We start from the raw sequence: 25,897 nt of genomic DNA on the forward strand, positions 1-25,897 counted from the left end.
ATGTTACAATGAAAATGAGCAGGGAGAACAAATTTCCTGACAGACATGGCTTGTTCAATATTGTTTCCCACAAGCCAATTAATCTTGTGACCCCTGCGCTGTCTTTGGGCAGGGCTTTTTTCCCTTGAGTCACCAGCACTTTCAGCTGAACTTGGGTTGACTCTGGAAACAGAAAAGCCTTTCTTCTCCCTGCCAGCCTGATCTATGATGAGGATGGCAGGTGAAGAGCTCCAGGAAACAAAAAAAAACTTGTGTTGGTGCTGGTGGTTACCTTTCCCTTGCATGGAGAAAGTCACTTTCTTTGGACAGGCTTTGTGGTCAGGACAGGCAGTTAAGTTATGCTTCTTGTTTTGAGAATCGATACCCAAACTACCACTGGAAAGGAGGAGGAAGAAAGGTTAAGGAACACAGCTCAGGCTGGCCTCCATGAAGGATTTAGTTTAAAGTTCAGCTCCTGATTGGGCAAAGCATTGATATAACTGCCTTTCCAGGATTAATTTGGGCTAGCAAGGCTCTAGGAAGGCAGGACTGACTGCTGTACAAGAGAAGAATTAAAAGGTGAGGGAAAGGCAAGGGTCTGTGAAATACTCTCTTGTGTCCTTTTCCTTCTCTCAGCCTGAACCCCAGGGAAGCTCCTCCTCTTTTCTTCCACTGGATTGTTTTCTTTAGGAGGCGTCAGTGGGTTCAGCCTCGCCTTGGCTTCTTTCAGTCAGGAAATAGCCAATTCGTGACAGCAGCAACCACAGCAATCTGCATCCATCTGAGAAGTGGTGCAAGAAACGGCCAGTAACCTCTGCAGTGCCAAAGCTAGGTGGCAGAAAGGTGGAAAAGCAACCTGCAATTGCAGCCTGGAAGGTTCAGCCAGTAGTTGAGCAAAACCAAGGGAAGAAGAGGGTGCATTCGCTGTCTGCACAACGGGAGCAGCTTCTTGCCTCCCAGGCAAACATTTTCCAGACTGATGATGCAGCTGACCAAAAGGCTGTTAGATCAGAGCCTTTTATCTAGTTCCCTGGCCTGACAGAGGCAACAGGAAAGGCTCCTCCTTCTACTACACTTCTGTCTCAGCAACAGGTCAGCACGTCAGTTGCTGTAGATCAGTAGTCTTTGTTGGCATACTTATAGAGATCAGCTGAAAATCTGGCAAAAAGTCTTCTGTTTAGGGACATGGAGTGGTAAGAGCCTTTGCACACAAGTGGTTATGGAGTTGGACTAATGCAAATATGTGAGCTTACATTTTTTACAGTAGGGTTGCAAATGGACTGGAAGTGTGAACATATAGGCTATTGACATAGCTCAGCTGATGAGTTTGAGAACTTGGACTGTGAATGATGATACATATCTAATTACCCACAACCTTCTCCACCTAGTATAAGTGACAGACTTGAAATTTGCGGTGAACCTTCATGGCCTTCTTATTTGAAGATGATTTTAGAACTTCTTCTGGAAACAAAACCAGCACTGATCTGGATCTGTTCTGGACAATATGAAGACTTGCTGGGGTTAACAGCAGGCTTTGTGCATGGTCAGATTATTTAATAAGAATAGCTCAAATTTCTTCGAATTTCTTTGGAAGCATTTGGTTCTGTCTGCTGCTGGAGACAGGATCTTGGACTAGAAGTTCTGGTCTGATTTAGTCCGTTTCCAAAATTCACTTGTTACAGAGTATAATTATTTAGATGTGTTTATTTAGGTTTGTGTTATAATGCCCATCTCTCTCTGTATCACCTAGCAATACAGCCCCTTCTAGGCTAGAATAAATCTATCCTCTAGTATACTGGATGGAACAGAAAAGTATGGCAAGGGAAAAATTCTAGTGGGACAATCAAGTTTCTCTCCTTGGTATGCCATGGGATCTTTACTAGCTTTTATTTTTAAGCTCTCATATGAGAGCCCCAAATATATTTAACTCTGTTTTACAGGTGGACATTTAAGAATGATAAATTAAGATATAATTCCCCCTTCCCCGAATTTTCCACTTAAAGACTAATTTGATTGTATTGTTAAATCTGCTAAACAGCCGTAAGCAATAGCAATCTAACAAGAGAACTCAAGCAAACAGAAAGCTTTATTGTGTTTTTTTTAACATATATGAGCAACATCTGTGCTATTTCCTCAGTTTATACTTGTGTAATTTTCCTGCAAGTCTTGGAATAAAAGACTCTCTCTGGCTAACTCGGTCATCTACATGGGCTAGGTTGTTTAGGCCTGTACAAGGTCAGACGCAAATGGAGCCATATTCTTAGTCTAAGGCAACATTTAAGCCTTTCATTCCCGTATTCCAGAACACTCTATGGAGCAGCATGTTGAATACCCTAACTTGGTGTCTTTTACCATCTTGAAATTACCATTTTTTGTCTTTTGTTTAATTTTGAAATTAAAATGCGTTTTTCCACTGGAAATTAATTACTTGTTTAAGAACTCATACTGGTATGGAAGATAAATGACTTAACACTTACAGTGTAGTGTCTCCCTCCTATACAAGGATGCATTCTTCTTTTCGCTTTTGGGTTGGTAGCAGAAGCTCTATTGGGTATGTTGAATGTACGTCAAGAGTGAAGAACATGGTCAGACATACAGTAGAGATATACAGAAGTCTCAGCTCACTTTGAAGATCTTATGGGTTTCAGATATAGGCCTTACTATTACTTTTGACTCTTTTCCTTTTGTTTGCCTCTAGGGAGAGTTACCAGAATTGGCCATGATGAGTTCCAATTTTCTGTTTCCTGTGCTAGCTCCCTCCAGTGGCTTGGGGTATCTATTGACCTCAATGAAACAGTATTCTGCAGAGTAAGGCTCCTAGCGTAGTTCAGTTCTTATATGAACGGTTGAAAACAGAAGTTCTAAACTTGACTCAGCTTTCTGTATTCAGGCCTCTTGGATATGGAAACCTGCACCCAACATTGCAGTGTTCTGGGGCTTTAAGTTATATTCTAGTCTCTTTTGCCTACACTGCCCTAAGCTCACACATATTCAGCTCTTTGTCATTATTATTCTTTTGCTGGGATAGTTGCTATTAAGCTTTTGCTTACAAATCACAGTCCAGAGAGTAAACATTGTTTTCTAAGTTCTTTTGAGACTTGAGCTTAAAGTAAAACCATACGAGGAGACAAAGATCAAAAAAACACTGAAGGCAAAAGAATAAATCCAGTTTCGAGCAGACAGCTGGATGAGATTCAAACAAAGGAAGGAACAGCTGTTTCAAGTAAAGCACAAGCAAAATTAGTTCCATCCCCAGAGGAGGGGAAAGATTGTTTCTAGAGCCCAGAGCTGAGTGGGACTAACTTTACCCAATAAAACTTTTACATCAAAGTCAGGGGCAGAGCAGAAGTTCCCAGGGGGAGGGGACCGGGAAGAGTGTGTGTTTGGAGTAATTGTGCAGAAAGCATTAGGGAAAGGAAGGAGGTGGAGTGTGAGTGTGGGGGGAAACAGGGAGTGGAGGTGGGGAATTGGAAGTTGTAGGTGGAGTAATTCTGCAGAATATGAGCTGCTGTCCACAGCTTTCTGGCTGTAAATTGATGAGATCATAGTGTTTTCAAGTTACCAAAAAAAAGAGGGAAAAAAAAAGTCTTTGACTTGTTTTTCAAGAGAGACGGAAACACAGAGAAGCTGAAGAAATGGAGCAACTAGCAAAACTCCTCCTGTGGCAGCTTTTGCTTCAGCAAAGTAAGCTCCTAGCTGATCTTCATCATGTTATTTGTCTTTATTTCACCTGCAAAGGACAGGGGGATGGAGGTTATATGGGAGATTTTGAACTGTCATCTTGTAACATTTTGTTCAGCTTTCTAAGCTAGCTGGGTTTTGGTCTGTGGGTAGAGGAGATCTTGGGTTTCTCATGGCTTTTGGAAGGGGAAGGAGAAAGAACAGAGGAACATTTGGGGACTCCATTCAGCATGTTTGCACGTTTTTTTTATTGTCTGTCACTTACCTTGCTCAGCAGATTCAAAAGCAATAATGGGAATTGAATGGGAGTGCTGTAAAGCTTTGATAGTGTTAGATTTATGTGATCCAAGATTGCTTTACGCTTTTGAGGATGCAGAAACAGACAATTGATAAGTGTGAGTATTCAGGGTGGAGGAAAATTAAAGGTTTTTGTACTGTCAGGGTAAAGACAGATAGTAATTCTTTTGAAGGTAAGGTGCAGGAAAGGGATGGGTTTACAGTAGCAGAATGGCTCATTTGTCCTTTTCTTTATCACAGCCTTTTCTGTAAGGGCTAAAAGCAGATCCAGTGTCCTGAGAGCCTGACCCTAAGCTGAATAGAAAAACCCCAGTAAGGCTTGAATGAAGGGAGAAGACTTGAGGATAAATTGTTAAACTACAGCAAACCGGCACTTGCAAGACTGGGCTCTAAGGAAGGCACCTATGATCCAAGGACTGATTACAGTTCTAAGAACTGTATGGAAAAACTTTCATTCAGGGTGCTAAGAGTAGGAAGTGAGGAGTGAAAATTTTTTGGGACCAGTGACCCCCCTGCTCTTTACAGCCCTGTTAATGAGAGGCTGCGGCTAGCCATCTGAGTCACTCAGCTGTCCCTCAGTACATAGATGGAGTAAACTGAGCGCTTCTCAGTCTGGTCCCTAATGAATCTAGTTTCTCATCTCACCAAATCATCCCCAGTTTTGCAGTGCCTCAAGGCAAGGTTCAGGAAGGGGCAACATATGGGATCAGTCATAGGGATAGAAGGCTTAAAGTAGCTCAGAAAACTAGTGTGTGTTGTGGGGTTATGCTTGGAGAAGGATGAGGGGCCACAGATTGTAGTTCAGAAGTACCAACCAGTCCAGCTGCTTCCCAGTGTGGTTTAGGCATGCTGGCAGAGCTTAGGGAGTGCCTGGGGCAGGAACAACAGGTTGGGTTGCTATAGAGCAGTGGGAGAGCTGTGTAGAGGCAACAACATTCCACCTAAGGATGGAGGATCTCTGGCAGACTTTTTGGGGCGTATTTTGGAGAGATGCCTGTCCAGATGCCAGGCAGCCATGATGTTTGAACCCTGCCATGCCCACCCAAATTGGGTTGGGAAATCCAGGCCCTTTCATATTTGCTGAGATGATCCCCTCTGAAGAAGAACCCCACCCTCAAGTGTTAATCTCTTGCAGGGAGAAACAGCACTGTGTTTGGAATGGCAGTGCAAACTATTCCATGGGCCTGAGGCCAACATAAAGTACATAAGGCAGAGAAGTGTTTACGAAGCCGAGCTAATGTCTGAGCTGTCTGTGAGAAACTTAGGGCGAGTCTATGAGGGATCCTCGTGCAGCAGCCAAGATGGCGTTTGGTTTCTTGTACAGATAGAAGGCTTTTTCCTTTGTGCTGAGGCAGCACGTTCTTGCTTCTTGCCAACTCACGGACATGTTCCTACTTGCAGTGAGGTGTTGGAATTGTTGGGATCAGATGGGTGGTTAAGGGCTCTCCAGTCCTGACATTCTTTTTGAAAGCAGAAAACCCTGCTGCTGAGAAACTTGGCCCAGCAAGATTTCAGGAATAAAGAAATATAAAAACTTAGAAAAAATCCCAGTTCAAGGCCTGTCTTGACCATCAGTTGGCTTTTTAGAAGGAACCTTATTTTACTGAAAATCTTAGTCTTGCAGTCCTGGACCAGCAGGGGCAGATGGTGAATGGAGGATGTTTAAGCATGAACTGCATTGCATGCTCTCTCCCTCCCCTGGCTGTTCGAGACGAGCCCAGACATTATTCCTGGTCACTGGTCAGCAGGTCTAGAGAAACTGCGTCCAGAACAGAGCTGAGCTCATTTGTGTTGCTGTTGCCTTCACATTACTGTGTCGTGAGCCATTATGGCCCCTTAGATACTGTGTCACCTCCCCAAGGAACCAGGATGGAGCCACTGATGTTCTTCAAAAATAATTGGAGATAGCTCAGTAGCAGAAGCTTCTGTTTTTGTGCTAATTGTATAATGGCTCTACAGGGGCCATTAAATCCCCTGCATAGGGGTTGTACTCAGGAAAATGAGGAGTCTGACACTTAGACATTTCCTGAATAACAAGTCCCTTCTCCAGGACTAGACCATCGCTCAGTACCCCTAACGTAAAGGTGATGTTGCTTCCCTTTTAAAAAAAAAAAAAGGAGACTGAGATAGACCAAGAAGCACTAGAGAAGGTGTGCAGGGGGCCTATGAGCTGAGCTTACTCAGGCAATCAGTGTCAACCTCAGAGATTGTCCTTTCAACCCACATGCCTGGTGGGATGTGACATTCATTTCTCCAGGGATTTTTTGGTTTGTTTTCTTTCCTGCCCACCACTACAATCTGGACTTCAGTGATGCTTTTTGTCTTGTAAGGCACTGTTCCAGGCAGCTTATTCCAGGTCTGCTAAAATCCATGGTAAAGTTCCTCCTGAGTTCAGCAGAAGCACTGCAATTAAAGCTTGTGGTATCATGTCCTGTGGAGCATATGCTCCACTTGGCAGTCAGGCTGCCAGTTATGATGTTTGCAGAGTTTCTTCTTTTGTTCTGGTACAGCCTTTCATTCTCCAGCATCAGACAGGAGCTTAGTTATTTGAGTAATGCACACTTCTAGCTGTGAAGCAGTCCCTCTGTCAGCAGCTGTTTCCTCTGAGGAGATAAGCGACAGTATTGTTCAGGCAAGGCTTGAGGGGCAGTTTTCCATTTGAACCGCTCCAAGGACACTGCCTAGAGAGTTATGAGGATGTGAGATGTTTTTCAGAACCTGAGGCTTTTACTTCTACTTTGCCTGCTGCTTTCTTGGCCTAATTATTTATTTGAAAAGTGGATGAGATTCAAGAAATAAGACCTGGCTGTGTATTTTATTAGGGATTAGGAAACTGTTGCAGGCCGCTTTTCTCTTTCTATATTGTGGGACCAGTACAGTACTTCCAGGATCCTGCTGAGAGGCATGCTGAATTGTACAGAACATGTCAGGGGACAGTATATAGACCTCTTTCTGCTGTTTTATAAGTGCGTGCATTACACAGAGATAGGTCAAAGTGATTATCCTCCACATGGGATTTGAAATCTTAAAATGAAAGCTAGAGTGAGTTCTGTGTTGTCAACTATCAAGGTGTTTGGTGGTTTTGAAGCTCCAGATCATGGAGTCCTGTGATTACAAAAGACTCCAATCTTTCAGTAGAGGCATAAATACTCCTTAAGCTTACAGTTGCAGGTTGGGAAGTGTGACTCACCAAAATAGCTTTTTCCAGTTGACCCAACTCCTGTAGTTCATAAGCTGTATACTTTACAGGGTCATGGATTTATCCCTGCCTTTGTTTAGTATCTACTGTGTTATACAAATAATAACTTCAGAAGGTATGACTGGAGGACTTGTCTCATTTGCTGGATGCAGGTGGGGACTCGCATAGCACAGCAAGGTCATATAGTAGAGACAGGAGACTCTGAAAAGAGAAAAGGGCTCATTCCATATTTAACTACTGTTCTATGTCCAGGTTATTGAAAGTCAGTTGATTTAACTAGCATTTCCTCCAGGCGTACAAGGGACCAGAGACATTCCATATTCCTTAGCTATCTAAGTGATCTCATTTACAGCCATCTCAAATAAGTTTGAGTCTCATCCATGGCGTGGTGTATGTGTGCAGGTTTCCAACACAGCTGGGGAATCAGCACAATCAGTTCTTCCTTCTTTGCCTTGTGGATTTCCCATGTCTCTTGTAAACACTGCAGTATGCCTTTCCCCTTCTTTCCCCTCTAAAACTTTGGCTATTGACTGCTGTTTCATTGGTTTTTTGATATTCCCACCTACCATTTTGAGATTATAAATACTCCAGGGCAGACTTTAGGCCCAAAGCTTCTGTCCAGAATCTGTGTGTGTGTGTGTGTGTGTGTGTGTGAGAGAGAGAGATAGAGAGCGAGCGAGCGCACAGATATGTTGTGAAAACCCCACGTCTCATCTCTGTGCTGAGCTCAGGCGTACTACTTAATTAGGCCTGCACTTTGGATGGGTTTTGTTCTAGTGCATGATGTCACTGTAACTTGCAAAATCCCATGGGTGTGAAGAGCAGAGCTAGAAGGACCCAGGAGTTCTGGAATGTAATTGTCAAGTAGGCAAGAAACAGGACTGCTGCTCTGCTTCTTATGGAGCTGCTAGCAAAAGCTTTAATAGCCAAATGAAAGAAAAGCTGTCACAACCCACAGACAGCTTTTCTCACCTAAAGCTGGTACATTACAGACAGCTTCACTGCTGCCTTGTTTTACAGAGAGTTGTGTTTGGAGGAGTGCTGGAGAAATGCATGTGGCTGGCTGACAGGGCTCCAGCAGCCTAGCTTGGCAAAGGGCCCCTTTTGGTAGGATAAAGAGCTAGGACCTGGGTGGTTGTTACCATGCCAGTAGGCCCAGCCCAAAAATCCTAAACTGGGGATCAGTGCTATTGTTAGTTAAGGGCTGGGGCAGGCTGCTGAGGAGAGTGTATTGGAAGGCTTAGGTGGATACCTTTGTCAGTTGTTAGATTTATGATGCTGTGTTTGGCGTCCATATTTTCTACATCAACTTGCAAGAGAAAAGGAGAAAAGTAAATGCATTCCTGTTGCTCAGCCAAGAAAGGATGTTTCTGTAGCACCAAATCAATCTGCAGTAAAGCAAAGCTCTGGAAGCACTGGCTGTACAGCCAGCCAACTCACAGGCACCACTCTCTAGCATGCAAATCACTATTCATGTTGTGATACCACATTCCCTTGCCACAGTACAAACAACACCAGATCAGACACACAAGCATTGCTGTGTCACACTGTTACAAGCTGATGCTATTATACTGAGGGCTGGCTGTCCCGTCACAAAGCAATTGTGAGACTTACTTTGCTGAAGTCTGTAAAACACTTTGGATACCTTGAAGGGAAGGTACTGTAAAACAGCTCTGTATAATTCCTTTGTTGTCCTAAACTAAATCTAAGCCCTGGCTCCCAGAGACAAAGGCTGGCAGTTTATCATATTCTACCATCAGGTTTTTTTGCAGATTATTAAGAAACACCATGAAGTTATGGGAATGTAATGTCTGAGTATGATGTCTCTTTCTTATATCCAGAGCAGTACAGGCTTTGTCCCAGGAGTTTTTTCTTTTTGTGCTGCTGAGATTGGAAATATAGAAAAAAATGACTTACATTTGGAATGTCTTTAAACAGGGCAGTTCAACAGACAGTACTGCTCGTTTTTATTCTCTGGTTTCACTGCCTAGTGTTTTGTGATAGGAAAAGGAAAGGAAGGAGAGTTTATTCTCAGCCCATGCTCTGAGGGTGTGGTTAAAGTAGCCCCAGTCTGGAGTTAATTTATTCCCTTTTGAAATGAATAAATTCCAGGGCTGGAGAAAATACACTCTTTGTTGGGAGGGCATTGTGCCTATGACATTAGCAGGACAAAACATCTAATTATCTTGCTGGAACCCATTTGGGCTTTACTGGTTAGGGAGATGAATGATGTCATTGTGTTGGGTCTCTGAATTGGGCTTTCAGTGCATGATGCCAGAAGACCTCCCAGACCCATCCTACACAAAAGGCAGGAGGGACTGGGCCACTGAAATGCAAAAACAAAGGCGTTAGTTAATTTCTTGCAAAGTTCTTCCTGCGTAGATCTGAGTCAGGTGGGTTGGAGAGAGTTGCAGATGCTTCCAGAGCATTACAATGTCAGCTGTGCAGACAATAAATGTGAGGGGAAGATGCTCTGCAGGGCATGCTCCCAAAGCAAGCAGGTATTTGCTCAGTAGAGTGCTGACAACAGTGTATGTCACAAGTTTGAAGTGAATCAGCCAAGTCGCATCATTCCTGATTTGACAGGTAGGCTCAGCATCCTGCAGAGCTGTAGAACTCCCTTAAATACATGAATCCCAACATCAATTGTATAGGAGTTTTATTTGGAGTCTCTGAGGTGAAAGTCAGCTTTTAGTCCTTGATCTAGTGGATCAGCGGTGTGGATCCTCTCCCCTCCACCCCTCAGCTCTGACCACCGGGGAATGAGAGAAATGCTCAGTCTCCAGATCCGTTAAGGCCTTTGTCTTGGCAGAGAGAGTTGACTGAGATGTGGGTGTCTGCTAAGGAAGAGATAGGAATGGGACTATCACATTAATTTCACAAAGGTTAAACAGCACAAAATGAGCAAGGTTTTAACTGGTGACATCTAGCTAGTTCTTTAAGGCACCCAGTGTCCTCCTGCTGTTCCATTCTGTGGGCAAGCTATGTTGCCACTGGGATGGTAATGAAAGATGAGCTGAACCGAGTCCGGGGTTACTGTTGTTTCTTGTCCCTCCTTCCAATTGACTGGGCTTTGTAGAAGGGCAGATCACATCTTTTTCATGTTAGAAGGCTCCCACTCCCAGGCAAATGTGTGTGTCCTGTTCAAAACCAGGGACTCCTCTCCCAAAAGGAAATATAGGGAGAGCTACATCCTTGCTGACTATACACCAACAATAAGTAAAGCTCATATTAGTTATGGTGTGCTGGCTAGAAATTGCTGGAATGAAGGCAACAGCCAGACAAGAACTGGAATATGAATATTTGGTCTTGGCAAGAGCATTTGGGTCTATCTCCTTGTTCCATCCTATCTTACAGTTTCCTGTTGGAGTGCGAAATGCTGTTCTATCTATCCTGGAACAGAGCAAGTCTGTGTGATGAGTTAAGTGAAATGTCAGCAGCAACATGCAAAGTTAGCATTCTTCTCGCTGCTTTTGCTGGTGGGGAACAGTCCCTCTCCCCATTTGAGAGGGAGGAAGACCATCAGAGACAAGACCTTCTTTCTGGTGTCTCACCTCTCAATGGTGTAAGCGCAGGAGATGAGCCCAGAAAGTGTGTTCTCAGAGCTAATTACAACTCTGAGCTAGAGATGGAGTTGCTGTCTCAATACAGATCTACCACTGGCAAAGGGTATGTGAATGGAAAGGCATGGTAAGCATTGCCGTGACAGCCTTGGGACAACTGCACAGCAAGTGCTTCAACAAAAGCTAGTGAATAATTTTTTCCATATTTTCTTAGTCTGAATAAGGTCCAGTCTAGGATAAGTGAAATGGGAATGTATATCTCAGTGATGTGGTTTGATAAGAGCAAGCTGAACTGTTCCTGCCCTACTGTTTCCACTGGTGCCGTGTTATTTATGCAGGACCAAGCAGATGCTATGATGCCTGTGCCTCCCTTCTCCTTGCCCACTCCTGCCTCCTTGGGTTCTTGTTTTCATCTTCACAACTTGTGTTAAATAGTTTCCTCTGGGGCAAAACAGGCCTTTCATACAGTTCTGGTGGGTGATACATTGGCACGTACCTTTTGGTGTTATTTTTGAATAGCATGGTGGAAAAAATCCTGTGGCTTTAGATGATATGGAATAAAAATGTGGGTAGTATGAAATTCAGTTGCAGGCTAAACATTTCCCACAGTGCTCTTAACCGTGAGTTTGTTGGGTGAGGCACTGTCCTTTGCTGTAGATGTACAGTGTCTTCTGCAACATGAGGCAGCCAAGGTCTGAGCCTCTGGGCTTTACCACAATATGTTTGTTAAATAAGAATATTAACAGTGAAGGGAGGAATAGATGCAATAAAAACAGAGGAAATGGCTGATGGCTATATTTATATTTTTTCTTACTTTTGTTGTAATGTTCTTTTTATCTCCTTTGACAGGTTCTGTTGTTAACTTGTATTCAGGTGAGTGACATCTTTGTAATCTGCCTGTTTTTTGTGATTATGAGAAGAGATGAGAGGGACCCTGCTTCCATAACATGCAATGGGAGTTTCATGGCTGACTTTAATAGGCAGGGACCAAGTGCACCATGAACAAGTGTCTCTAAACTTTGATATGACGGGGGTTATGATTAGGAAGGTTAGGTAGGACAGGTCAAATTTAGGATCTTGATAACAGATGTCAGAGACATTGCTTTCACTGCATGAAATGAGTGTTTTTATTGACTTTTTACTGTACTTCTCCATGACAGAGATCTGTATTGGTCCTGAAAGTTACTTTCTTTTGGGTGAAAGATGTACAGGGATTCTAGAACAAGACTGAGTCCTGCTCTAGTGCCTTCTTCACATGCCATTAATCTGATAACTCTGTTTTTCTTTTCTTGTTCCTGGCTCTCAGTCCCAGCTGATGCCTCAAACCCAGACAGCGTTGTAGTGTCAATATTAAATATCAGTGCTACACTGGGGTCACAGGCTGTCTTGCCCTGCAAGAGTTACCGCATGGTGTGGACTCAGGATCGTCTGAATGACCGCCAACGTGTAGTCCACTGGGATGTATACAGCAACTATTATGGCGATAACAAGGTGGAGAGGCTGTGTGACATGTACTCAGCTGGAGACCAGCGTGTCTATAGCTCCTACAACCAGGGGAGGATATTTATGCCCCAGAATGCATTTACAGATGGCAACTTCTCACTGGTTATCAAAGGTATTAAACAGCATCCTTTCTTGTCTTGCTTTCTGTAGAGAGGAAGCTTCATGACTAAATTAACTTTGTGTCTTCCAGTGCAAGTGGCTATTTTACAGAGCATTTTTCTTCAAAAAATCAGTCTAATGAGGTTCTCTGCGGCACTGGCAACAGTGTTTTATTCCCATTTGGAATAATCATGTTTTGAAAAAGAAACTGATAACAATTCATTGCCTGAAAGTCACTCGGGCTTCTCATGGACCTTTGACTGTCTGTGCCTGAACTGTGAACTCAAGATTACTATTCTGCCTTTTACCTGCTCTTAGCTAAACTTAAATCAGCTTTCTCCTTCCTTCTGTTAATATAAACATGTACCAAGCAAGAGCAAGTAAACTGAACAAATTATTGTATTAGATCAGATTCTTTTCTGCCCTTTTGTATCCATACAAGCATTTGGGCTTCAGCATAAATGACAAATGTAATCATTGCCTAAGCATGAAACATTCGACTTCCCCTCTCTTCCCTGTTGTACTAGATGTTGCAGAGAGTGATGAAGGCACATATTCCTGTAATCTTCACCATCACTACTGCCACTTATATGAAACTGTGAAAATCCGACTAGATATCACCAAAAAAGGTAGGTGTGGCAGGCAGCTTGGTGCCCCTTTCTGCAGGGGACCTGGTCTGGCAATTGGAGTCCAGTGGCCATCAGACTGTGTTGAATTCACAAGGAGACTTGACTGCTGATTTGGGCAGGCCTTGCATGCTGTCCTGCTAGTGTCCAGGAGGAGCAGTGTGGATGCAGGGTTCTGCTCAGGCCTTCTCAGTTGCAGGTTCAGGGCACAGGTGCTGCAAGAGTCTTGTGATATGTCAGGAGACAGTGGTGCTCACTGTGCAGCTGTTTGCTATTAGACTCACTGAATTTCAGAGGTTTTATTTGACATATGTATTTATGAACCTCTCTTCTTCTTTCTTGGCCTGTCCCAAACAATGCAAAGAGCCCATTAATTTAAATGTTTACACTAGGCAGCCTAGTTAGCTAACTGTCCTGTTATTGCTTCAGCAGTAAAACATCCCTCGCAACATCCGTCGTCAGTGGAGTTAGCCACAGAGATCTGCCTTGTACATGGGTCAGTGAACTTAGCCCTGGGAGGCCTCTGTAGTAAAGAAAACATCCTCAAGTGACCACACCTTGGCTCCAGCTCTAGTAGCAAGCTTTTAAGGGCTGTTGGCAACCATAGTGTGTGCCACCTACACTGCAGAGACATCACTGCCATCTCATTTAGATCAACCTTCATATAATGCACAGGTGAGGCTACTGGGACTGATTTTGCTGGGAAGCTGATGAAGGGCTGAGTTGTCTAAGAAAGTGATGAAACAGACCAGAAGTTTATTTCTTCTGCTGCTGTTCTGACAGCTTCGCTGCAATAAAAACACCCAGCCTGGCCTGTGAGCCTCAATCTGCTCATTTGTGTTTTGGTTCTTTTATTAATCCTCTGCAAGAACAAAATGCAGAACAGTGCTCCTGAACTGCTTTAGCAATTAGAGCATTTGTGGGCAGAAAAGCATTTCCTGTATGGAGCCTGCATAAGCTGTTTGGAGAACTGGGACGCAGCAGACTGAAGACGAAATCTGTTATTCTCATTCCATTCTTAGTCTGGAGAGAAAACACATTTCCTGCTTTCTGAAGGTAGACATGAACTCTCAGTTATAAGGAAGGGAAGATGGTCTTGTTTAATGCACTGACCTAGGATGTGGAAGATCTGTGTGTGTTTCTTTCTATACTAACTGCTGAACTGAGTGTGAACAAAGCATGTTGCCCCTGTGGCTCCTGAAGATATTTGGAGGGGATGTGTTATAGGAGTGCAGGGTTTGGGAGCAACCTTAGGTGTGTCTCGGTGTCCTTAAGCATAAGACAAGCGTGTAAGGATGCATGTACCAAAGTGTACCATTTGTGTCATCTCCACAGCCAAGGAAGCAAAGCAGTACTGGGATGGGGAGAAGGCTGTGATTGTCGCCCTGGAAGGCAGCACTGTAATGCTCCCCTGTGTGAACCGGAACCACATCTGGACTGAAAGGCACAGTGAAGAGGAGCAGCAAGTGGTCCACTGGGACAGACAGCCCCCAGGGGTTCCTCATGACCGAGCTGACCGCCTCATTGATCTGTATGCCTCTGGTGAGCGCCGCTCTTATGGACCCCTCTTCATTCGTCAGAAGATGAACATCACTGACACAGCCTTTGCTGTGGGTGACTTCTCCCTGTGGATTTCAGAGCTGGAGAGTGCAGATGAAGGCACCTACTCCTGCCACCTGCACCATCACTACTGTGGCCTGCATGAGCGCAGGATCTACCAAGTCTTTGTGACAGAACCAGTGAGGGAGAAGGTGGTGAACCTCACCACTCACAACACTGCCGCAGGCATAGGTAAGTGGCCTGTGAAGTGGTTCTCCTGCCTGAGGAAAAGATGAGTATCTATGGTTGCACCTTTGAGCTGTAGTACAAGAGCTCAGGTAAATCGTGGGGCAGGAACATGACCTATGACTCCCCATCTCCACCTCAGGAGTCCTTTGCCCCAAGTGCCAAAATAGCCTTGCCTTTTCAGTCCCTCCGCAGTGGTCTGCAGGGATCACTTAGGGCCAGCAAGAGGATCATGGCAGACCTGTGCCCTGCAGAAGTCCCGTAGAGACCACTGAACTGAAGGTGTCATTTAGAGCAGCACTGAGGTTTCCTCTATGAAGGTTTCCCATGTTTGAGCCAGGGGCTATTCTTGTCCGTAGGATTAGAGGAGTAGATGAGACCTTGCCTCCCTCACTACTAGTGTATGGCCCTAGTATATGGGCTTGGTTGTTTCTGGGCTGTTTCCATTACACTGGTATACTTGGAGCTGTAGATCTAGAGATACCAGTAAGGATCCTGTAGAGTTGCATTAACACTTTGCCCCACCAGAAGTGGAGTGTCCCACCCGTCAGGTCTAATTGCCCTGCCTGGAATGCTGCATCATGTCCTGCTTCTGTTTGCTCTGCTGCATGGCAACTCTGCAACCTGCTCTGCTCTGCGATGCTGGCATGCCCTAAGGCAAACAAACTGTTTTTCTAACAGACTCACTTTTCTGATTGCTTGTACGGAACTGGAGATGGTGCAGGGTGGAAGTGGGAGTTGATTCTGCTCTGCCTTTGCTGTTACCTCATGCCACTATTCTCATCAGTGCAGAAATTGTAAGCCTGGGGTCTAGGCAGCACTGGGGTCTAGGCAGCACAAGGTGCCAAAAAGTGCAGAATCAAGCACCAGGAATTTTCCTCCACCCTTCAGCTTTTTTTTCTTTTTTTTTTAAACTGATTTTCACATTTTCCACTGCAGTGAGTTGTCAGCTGACAGTCTGTCCAAACCGCAAACCATCATGCTCAGCTCAGGCAGAAAACTAAAATAAAAATCCTCGGTTTAATAATGTTTTAGCCTTTTGGGTATTGTTCCTTATTAACATTTTAAAATATTCATTGTGGTTTAATATTTATTGGCTGCTTTCTACAGAATTTTGACATGCTTCATACATTTTTAAATAGGTCTATTGTGCTCTAGCAATTGGCTTTTTCAAGTCACGGAAACCTAAACCTCCCTACTGAGACTGGGACTGGTGTCCAGAAAACCCAGGCAGTACTGAGGAGAGGTGGCTGCTGGGACTGAGCTGACAGAGAGGCCAGGACATACAAATATCAGTCTCCCTACCAGGGGCTATTTTGCTGCCCATGAGCCTTATTCAGATCACACTGTGCAGATGGAAACTACATCTTGTTTTCAGAGTTGCCCATCCAGGAATCTATTTTTGTCTTTCCTAGCAGTTATCTGATTTGTTGCTGACTAGTTATCTACTTGCTCAGGTGTTGGACAGAACCTACAAGTAATTTAATCCAGACAGAGTTATCTTAGTCCCACATTAGTGCCCCACTACTGAAATTCCTGTAGTGTATTATTACTCATCTGACTGCAGAGGGTCAAACTCTGCCTGTTTACTTTCCTCTCTCCATTTCAGTGGTCTGTATTCTCTTTGCCATATTCCCTACTGTTGCTTGGTGTTGCTGTGTGGTGTCAGATGGCTGCTGGTCTCATTTCAGAGCTATGTTCCAGCACTAGCTAAAAAGATTCTTCTTAAGTTCAATGTGGTCAGGGGGCACCTTCCTTTAGGTAGGTCACGTTGGTCTCTTATGGTCACCAATAGAGAAAGAAGATCAGTTCTGTTCCCTCTGAAATAAATGACAAAATTTCCGGTGATTGCAATGGAAGAAAGATCTGACCAAGAATCAGTCTTTTTTCCTGTACAGTGTGAGGAGAACATGAAATGGAAGTTTCTCAGAAGCTTTGCATCATGCTTGCATCGACGGGGTGTCTGATCAGACTTTGGCATCCTGAGGCCTGATCTGAAGACCGCTTTTGATTAGTACAGTTTGGATCCACAGCCCTGACAGGCCATGGTTGAAGCAAAGCAAGTAATTTCTATTGCCAAACAGAACAGCTTTAGAAAAGCTTTGTCCCCAAGGGGCACTGAACACTCAGCTGATCTGAGAGCATCACACACAAAAATGTGCTGAGTCCATGGGAATGTGAAAGAAGCTGAGACATCTGGAATGCCTACTTCAAACCCATTGCTGATGAGCAGCCTGCTGGGACAGGTCCTATTTGTGTATAGTGGGAAAAGCTGAGATACTGCCCCACTCCCTGAAAAGCTGTATAGAACTCTTCTGGGGAAATAACATAAAACCAAAATGAAACATCAGGGGATAACAAAAGCAAAGCAATGAGCTTTTTCAGCAAGCAGCCTTAGTTCCAGGCATAGCTCCAAGGCTCAGAGCCATTTTCAAACAGGAAACTTCATCCTGTTTTGAACTATAAACACGGACTCGATTCTGTTCTCAGTCCCAGCAGTATAGATGTGGTGTAGGTCTACTAATTTAATGTTTTTTTCCTGTATTTTCTTTGGAGTAAGTGATTGAAGAAGGACATCCATTCTCTCTCTTGCTTATTGCTGAACTATTCTCAATCCTTTCCCAACCTTGAAAAAAAAAGGGCCAGATCCTTAGCATTTGTGAGCTCTCTTGGGGGAGCTCTCTCCATTTTTCCCAGCAGAAGGATCTGACCGTTAGCATTTTGGTAGAGTAGTGTAAAGGCAGATCTGTGCTATTTTTTTCCTTGCCGTTAAAATTTTCAAGTAGTTAAAACAAGTCATGTGTCTTTGAAATTGATTTCTTGCTGGGCACCTCAGTGATCTGTTTGTATCCAAGACTCTGGAGGTGTTTACTAGATTTAATTTGCTAAAGCCTCCCATTCTTGGTTGGGAGTAGATACAAGTATTCCTATTTTGCAGTTTGGCTAGCTGAGGTGCAGAACAGCCAGCTGACATCTGGTAACTCTCAGAAATCCTGGTCTATATTAAGGGAGCTACATACACTTCAGTCAGAGAAGTGCAAAATTGGACTAGAGAAGCCATTGTCATTATGTCACCGAGCCCTTGGTAACAGTTAGACCCAACTCCTGAGCAGTGGATAGTGCCAACTGCAACACCCTGGTCCTGCCAGTTACTACACCACTGTGTATAACTTATGCCTATAGGATAATAAACATGTTTGCTATGTCATGTGTAATATTATGTGTTTCTAGAACAGAGCCCAAAGGTTGTGTGCTGTTAGTCTGGTGATGTAGTTACTGAGAACAGCCCTGTTTTGCATTTCCTTCTATCATTTCTGCAGTGAGATCACTTAGTTTGGCTGATGCCTTGGTGATGTTCTATCTGGTAGCACAATAGATGGAGATCACCATGGTGGTCTTCCTTTTAATTCAGACTCTTTGTTTCACCCACTCCTTTTGACTTCCAGGGTGTACCATACTGATGCCGTTTGTACAGATCCAGTGGTGAGGTCTGGGGTTTTCATGTATGAAATCAGTTTTGAAAGTTTGTTTTGCAAGCAGGAGAGAGAACAATATCAGCTCTTTCAGCTGGTTGGTAAACAGTGCAGAATATTCTGGGAAACTTGAGAGCAATAAGTGGAGGCAGATGGGCATGCCATTTTGAGACATATTAAAAAATCAGTTCTCAGCTGCAGAATAAAACAGCATAACCTCAGATTAAATTTTGATGTAACAAAAGGATGGGGAGGAAAATCTGTATTACCTTGGTGGTATTATTCTTGGCTCTGCCATTTTTCTACTGGGTGATAGTGAGTCAACTGTTACTCTGTGCCTCAGTTTCCCCAACTATAAAATGGGATATATTCCACTGCCCATCTGATAATGCACTTTGAAGTCCACTGGTGGTGCTTTGTCAAAAAACTGATATAAGTATTTTTAGTATTACTTCACTGAGTAAGTCAGGGAGGCCCAAAGTTACTGAATATTTGTCTCTTTTTTTGTTGTTTTAGTGACCTCTCCAATGTTGACTGAAGGTTAACCCAGCTCCTATCTTATTTTGAAGTATTGTGGGAAGGCAAAAACTCAGGAACAGCATACATTTAGGTCTGCTGACTTCTGGCTCAGCTGCTGCTCCAGTGGCTACCATTACTGTATGGCAGCTGCTGAAGCCTTTCATGAGCCAGGATTTGTTAAAGTGGAACTGCCATGTATACTGTTTACAGCTTTGCAGATAGGTTTTTTTGGTTTGGTGTTTTTTTAGCTTAGCTGTTGTTATAAAACACATGCCAGTTTTCAGTGACAGAGCCAGCAAACAAACACACAGCATCTAGCAATGTCAGTAAAAAGGGGAGTGTTGCTGGAGTGAAGGGCTGGGCTACCAAATGGAGAGAGTACAGGCTAAAACCTCCTGATTTTCTAGGACTGCTGTTAATATTACCAAAGAATCATCTCTGGTTTCAAAGTGTTTATTTCAATCCACCATCATCTTGTTTGATTTTATTGTCGGTGGGTTGGTGTTTTTGAATACTGAAAACAAAGTACCCAAAAGACCAGAACCAAGCACTGTCAGCAGCTCCACAAGTTTCAATAGGGATCGCTTTCAATTGACTTTCTTGGAGTGGCTGGGGAGTAGGCACTCTCTTACTTGCTCCCTGCTTTTTCCAGAGCCAGAGCTGACCCAGAGACAATGATAAGTTTCCTAAGTCTTAACTGCTCTGGACCTATTGTCTTAATTCTAGTTTATACTTAAGCATTTTCTCATACCCAGAGGCCCTGAATTGCCCAAGTGTTTAATTAAGGAATTAGTTGATTATCTTGATGAGCTGTTTACCTGCCCTGATGTTACTGAAAGCAAGGTGAGACAAGATCAGTATTCTTAGTGCTGAGTTTCTTGGGGGGAATATTGAGTTTCTGGACTCAGCTGTTTTGGTGGTACTGTGCTGATGGAAGTGAGCAGTTTCTAACATTCCCAAATGGCCTCAAAAGCAAAACCAGCTGTTGAAGTCATAATGAACTTGTTGACTTAGCTCAACTGTGACATTCTTACTTCTGCTGATTAGCTCTGTGCTTAACTAGTGCTGAAGGTGTCACTTCACTTTAAGAGGAACACTGAAAAGCTCCTGGAGAGGTCTGGCCATGCTGAAATACAGACAATTAACTGGGGTCAAAAGGATGTTCGATAAGAAACAAGACTGGCTGTCTGACTCTCACTCCCATGACTACTTGGTTCCCACGACAAAATCAGTGCTTATTGTTGGCATAGTCTTTGCTTGAGACAGGCTCAGGATGAAGCGATGGATTGATAAGAGAAGAAGGCTTTTCTCGAACAGTGTCATGGAGGTGCCAGAGAGGGTGTAGAAAGGTGCCAGCACAGCTCTGACACTATCTTGGTTTTGGCCACTGCTGCTGTTGCAAGCATCAAACCTTACTAACAAATAAAACAGGAAAGTGAATCTGCTCTCACTTCTGCTGATATCAGTCCATAGTTTGCCCAGGGAATATCCCCCAGTCACCATGGAATAACAATGAGCAACGTTTGGCTAGTGCTTATAATTAAACATGTATGGTAGAAACTGAGAAACAGAGCTCAGATTATTTGCTTTGAAACAGGGTGATTTGGAGGCTGGAACTCAGGATTCCAGGCTCCTCACTCCTGTCTTTAGGACACATCTACTAAGTCATACTGTGGCTCTAGGTATTTGTCCCCTCTTTTTCCCTTATTTCCTCTGGCTAATTCGTAGGAATTAAACTCCCAAGAAAATGGTAGGCCAGAACTCCTTACTGGTGCTTGCTGATGCTCTATGAATGTTCCCTGTTAGGGGGAGAAGATATCACTTTCAACTCTGTTTTGAACAGAAAAATTTACCACAGCACAATATGTCTTATGGGTTTGCTGTCTGTGCCTGGGCTAGATTTGTCCAGTGCTCTCACTGCTGCAAGCGGAGAAGTTCCTTCCTCTTTGTATGTGTAAAACATTGACCTATTTATTTGAGATCTACAAAAATGTTCCACGTAAAAGTTTTGAGTTACCATTCCCTGTGCTGAGGAACTGAAATGCTGCTGCACCCACAAATGGAATGGAGTCTTGGCTTTTCTTTGTGAGTTTTTATTTTATTTATTTTATTGCTTTTTACTTTATTTAAAAGGAAATTCATTCTCTGGCATTGAAAATTCCTCCTACTCTGTAAATTATACCCCTTGGCAGGGAGGGGCTGCTTCATACTTTAGCTGTCTGGAGCCGAAGCAACATGGTACACGTGTTGTAAGGGACCCAGAGGAGGGTTGTGTTACTCTGCAGAAACACTTGGGGCTGTCTAGTGTGAATTCTGTCTGGACTTCCCCTCTGCTGTAAACAAGAACAGCATGCTGATAGCCAGACAGAGACAAGGGAATATGAAGTGGTCATTGTTATACTTCATACTCCTGAGAAGGAGAATGGTCTTGTGTGGAGCACAGACCTTTTCCATCTGACCAAGATGCTGTATGTTGTAAATTCGGCAGCCGTTTACTCTTTATCCCATGCAGTTCAGAAGAATCTTTAACTGAGCATACTTTTAGGTTCCACAGATGGGTGCACCAAGGACCCTGCTTTGCTTTGGATGCCAGTTACAATTGTCAGCCTGTTTTTCTTTCCCTTTGCAATCAGATCCAAATGTTGTCAGGGGCCACAACGTGATAAATGTCATCATCCCTGAAAGCCGGATACACTTCTTCCAGCAGCTGGGCTACATCGTGGCGACTCTGCTGCTCTTCATTGTCCTCCTCATCATTGTTGTCCTCATCACCCGCAAGCGCCGGCAGAGAGGTAAGCACTGGAAAAGACCAGCCTTGTAGTACTTACAGGAATGTCCTCAGCACAGGAGAGCTGATCCTGCAAATAATTACTGCAAAGCACAGTGCTTAAGGCAGTGATCCTCTTCTGTAAAACCAGCAACCTTCAAAGTGGAGAAGTCTTCGCAGAAGTTGATCTGAAGAGAGATTCTTCGTTAGTATGTTGTAAAGATTTCCAGACCTTGATTCACTGAATTGTTCTGGTATAAGGGAGAAAAAGATTAGAACCACTGGATAGTTGCTCTTTGCAAGTGGAATTCACCTAAGGAGAAGGCCCATGTGCATCCCTTAGGGCCTAAGAGGTCTAGGTCATTGCTGGCCCCTCTGCACTGGGGTGAGGCTCTCTGTTTACAATGAGATAAGTGGATGCTGAGATCTTTTGGTGACTTCTGCACAAATAGCTTTGGATACCAGAAGAAAACTAGGGGAAACTAGGGAATGCCTGTCTTCTGTTAAGTTCTTTTGCATTACTGCATTCATCCATTCATTTACATGTCAGGGGACTAGCACCAACACAAAATGGGACTATCTCCATATCTGGAGCAGCTCCACTGACTTAAGTGGAGTTACTTTGCAATCACAAAGGGGGCAGACTCCTGGCTCTGATCTTGCTGTGGAAAAGCTGACAATCACCACTCCTTGCTGGGTGGGGTAAGACCAGTAGTTGGATACCTGGCATGTGGAAGGCTTATGGGAACTGGCGCCTGAAGCACATGATGGATTCAGGCTTAAACAATGGGCTGGGGATGGGCAAGTGCAGCATCAGCACAGAGGAGATGACAGATGTGCTAAATATTTTAGTAATAAGTGGGAGGTGGAAAGAAATGAAATATGGTGATGGTGGTAGTTTTTCATGCCTGGTCACTCGTAGATCTGGAAGGAGGAGGTGTAGGAAGGAGCCTACTCACCAGAAGGCTGGTGAGTAGAGGAAGGGGGAACTCTGTGGCAGTGGAACACACATGAATTCTTGTGTGCGAGGGGACTATGAAAGTGCTCATTGTAAGCACCATGATAAAGAAAACGGTGAAAAAGTACTAGATGTTGTTATCACTGCTTGTCTAGGGATTGGGAGTTAAGTGGACTGGATACAACTGCTCATTCTGTTTCTTCTCCCTGTCTAGGTTATGAATACAATGTGAAGAAATATGGAGAGTAAGTATAATTACAGGATCTATGACTAGAATACTTAATAAAAATGAACTTATGGGCCCCAAGCCTCAGCTGCCATTCTGTTCTAGAGTACAGCCATGTAAAACATATGCTGTTTCATGGAGTTTATTCATTGCTTTACAGCCAGAATGCAGGCAGCATTCTTTTGCAGCTTTACCCTGAAGTCATTATTAGTGTAATGTTCCCAAGGCTTGCATAATTAAATACACTTGCATAATGATTGAGTATCAGGGAGTAACTAAGTTTCTGTCAAAGCATGGAAGGAGAGAATAGTTTGTAGGTCTGATCTGGCAATTACATTTCTTCTGGTTATACTTTAGGAACTGATTCACAGGTCACATTTCTGTGAGATGTCATTAGGAGTTAATAGTAAAGGACTAATGTACAAGTCCACTGTAAACCCTACTGTAAGCTGGATCTAGTCCAACATCCTCTGTCCGGGTTCCCTTATGTTTTATTACATGTATTAAAGTGGCTCTGGGCAAGCCCATGGAAAAAAAGCCAACTAGCCAGAGATCTCCCCGTGATAATAGAAAGCACAGTAAAAGCAAGAGAGGGGAGAACCAAATTCATTAATAAGCAGTGTGACCTTCTGAAATCTGTCTGATAGGTTAAAGGCAAAACCAAGAAAAGTATCCATGTGTACTGGGTATGAGTGCTGTTATCTATCTGTCATGCTCTCTCCAGGGAAGCCTTGTAGAAACTAGAAGGGATTCTGCAGGGATTATTATGAAATTTGTCAGTACTTAACAGAGAATGAAATCTTTTATTTTTTTTTTCAACCATCCTCCAGATGTATAGCATATAAAGAACGTAAATTACATTCTCTAAGGTAGCACTAGAAAAGCTATTATGAAAAAGTATGAAAGGAGCTAGATATTAAAGGATGTAACAATACCATTTTTCTCCATTATTCCTTTTACAGGAAGGATGTAAATCTTAAAGAATTTACAGTTGACACAACAGACCTGACTCAATACAAAAGCGAAGACATCAGGCTGGGTATGCATCAGCTAGCAACCATTCTCCAAGCCAGGTCAAAACTTGTTATAACTGAGGATTTCCTAATGGCATTTAGATGCCCAGTTTGAAGTGATGTAGCTTCCTGATTTTAAATGGTAGCTTTGAGAATCTCAACACACAAGTCAGTGCAAGCAGGGGGACTGCAGTTGGAGAGGACAGTCCTGAGTTTTGGGTTAACCTAGAGGCTGACTGATGAGATTGATCAGTAATGAGGCACAGCTTATCTGGTTTTGCCTGGAGTTTTTGGAGTTCTTTGACATGCAACTCGAAGCCAAATTCAAGTGAATGCAAAGTGATGTGGAATGAGATCAAGACAGCATGTAGGGAAGAAGAGCCCTCCAATTTAAGCAGTTTGTTAAGGGAAGAGAAACTACAAGACAGTTCTCTAGAATATCCTGTCCAAGAAACTCAAAGCATTCATCAATATGAATGTCATCATCCTATAGTACATAAAAGCTAACTCAGACTCAGTGAATCATCTGGAGAAAAATTAGATCAACAGTATCTAGTACTAACTACTGGCCTTGCCATCTCTCTTGGAAGTGGGTATGAACTGTAGTTGACCAAAATGGGGAGAAAGAGAAGTCAAGAGTTAACTGAGTTCATTGCCTTTACCTTCGATTGAAGCCAGTTTAGTTTAATTTTCTTCAGTCTCATTCTCCCTGGATGTCCAAACATTCAGTGAATTAATTGGGCCTTCTGCCAGGACCTGTGATAGCAATTAGGGCAAATAAACCTGGAGAACATCATAGGAAGAAAATTTGCAGTTAAGTTCCTAGAACAGAAAAGAGGGAAAATCTCTGCACTGTAATTTGTGGTAACATAAAACATATTGAAGAGAAGGGAAGAAAGCTAATCTCAGCAATGGTCTATGAAAGTATTATTGTTGGGATATATAGGACTGACTGGGGGATCTTACAAAATTCCTGAAGATGGATGCTGCTCCTTACTAGAGCTTGAAAGTGCAGCCTTGAGTTTATTGTGTCAATAATTAATCAGAAGTGTCTTCTTTCCTGGACTTCGGAGTGGATTGTCTGTAGAGCAAAATTGTTCCTTGTCTGCCCTATCCTGAGATTCCTAAAGGCATCACAATGCCAAGCTCACACCTGCTACGGCTTGCCATATGTCAGCGGACATGTTGATAAACCAGGAAACAACTGACACTGTCCCTTTTTCTCTCTGTGCATGCCAAGTAAAGGTATAACCTTTAAAGACCAAGCTGTCAAACCTTAGGTTCCAAGCTACAAAACTGTGGTAAGGGCCTCAGAAAAACAAGAGGTAGATACAAAATGCTGAAGTAAAGAACAAAGGGGTTGCAGAGGATGGGTTGCAGACCAGGACAGCAGCATCAGGACAGCAACAAGGACAAATTCTTCTGTGTGTTTCTCAGGAGAACTCCCCTGTGAGCAAATTCCTTAAGTAACTGCATCAGTAAAAGGCTTTCAGGTGACCTTCACCCAGATAATCCAGAGCTTTCTATTACATACTGGAAGAATCTGTGGTAGCTATGAGAAGCAGGAAACTAAAGTATGCATACCAGACTGGTGCCAGGGGAGAAATTAAGTTGTGGCACTTTTCCTGCTGAGTGGCTGAGTAACTCCATGAATTACTCCTAGAGATCTGGAGATGCCAGGCCTAGAGCCCCTCAGGAAAGGACTGATCAGATGTCCCTCTTGCCAGTAAAGCTTTGTTTTCTTTTAATGTTCTGATGGCTGTCTGAATTGCACTTACACAGATTACAAAAACAATATCCTGAAGGAGAAGGCTGAGCAAGCCAGAAGCTTCCCAGCAAAGAACATTGACTTAGAGAAAGGTAACAATGAACTGCTCCACCCTAACTGGTGGTTGTAGAAACCTTCTGGTGGGTTATGGAAGGGAGGGAGGAGGGGAGAACACAAGATAGCAGTGAGCCGACCAAGCCGCAGTCCGAATGAGGAATGTATAAACATCTTGACAGATGGTAGCAGGAATGAGAAGCCAATTCCCTTCCTGTCCTTTCATCATGAAGCCACAAGATGCAAGTAGTGATTAGACTTTTAAAAGCTTTTGGCAGGGCACAAGTAGAATTTTTTTTTATTGGAAAAAGAATGTCTAGCAGGGCTGGAATAATGCACCCTGTTGTACAACCTCAGAGAGGGATATATCTCAAAAATGTACTGCCA

The 25,897-nt window shown here is 43.4% G+C and overlaps 1 protein-coding gene across 3 annotated transcripts in view; it reads left to right on the forward strand.

The window, feature by feature from the left end:
* The first annotated feature begins 3,444 nt into the window (after positions 1–3,444).
* The window catches only part of MXRA8 (matrix remodeling associated 8), a 28,677-nt gene continuing 6,224 nt past the window's right edge, over positions 3,445–25,897 (forward strand). The window contains exons 1-10 of one of the 3 annotated variants that reach the window (XM_013956074.2): positions 3,445–3,663; positions 11,569–11,592; positions 12,026–12,334; positions 12,849–12,950; positions 14,283–14,489; positions 14,586–14,738; positions 21,358–21,516; positions 22,664–22,694; positions 23,638–23,714; positions 25,471–25,548. In XM_013956074.2, the coding sequence (XP_013811528.1) occupies positions 3,615–3,663; positions 11,569–11,592; positions 12,026–12,334; positions 12,849–12,950; positions 14,283–14,489; positions 14,586–14,738; positions 21,358–21,516; positions 22,664–22,694; positions 23,638–23,714; positions 25,471–25,548 (1,189 nt within the window). In that variant the 5' untranslated portion in view covers positions 3,445–3,614. Of the gene's footprint in view, positions 3,664–11,568; positions 11,593–12,025; positions 12,335–12,848; positions 12,951–14,282; positions 14,739–21,357; positions 21,517–22,663; positions 22,695–23,637; positions 23,715–25,470; positions 25,549–25,897 lie in introns of all 3 variants that reach the window. The other 2 variants (XM_013956072.2, XM_013956073.2) reach the window with 2 other exon arrangements.

This window comes from Apteryx mantelli, chromosome 26 (genome assembly GCF_036417845.1).
Source record: "Apteryx mantelli isolate bAptMan1 chromosome 26, bAptMan1.hap1, whole genome shotgun sequence".
Taxonomy (NCBI): domain Eukaryota; kingdom Metazoa; phylum Chordata; class Aves; order Apterygiformes; family Apterygidae; genus Apteryx; species Apteryx mantelli.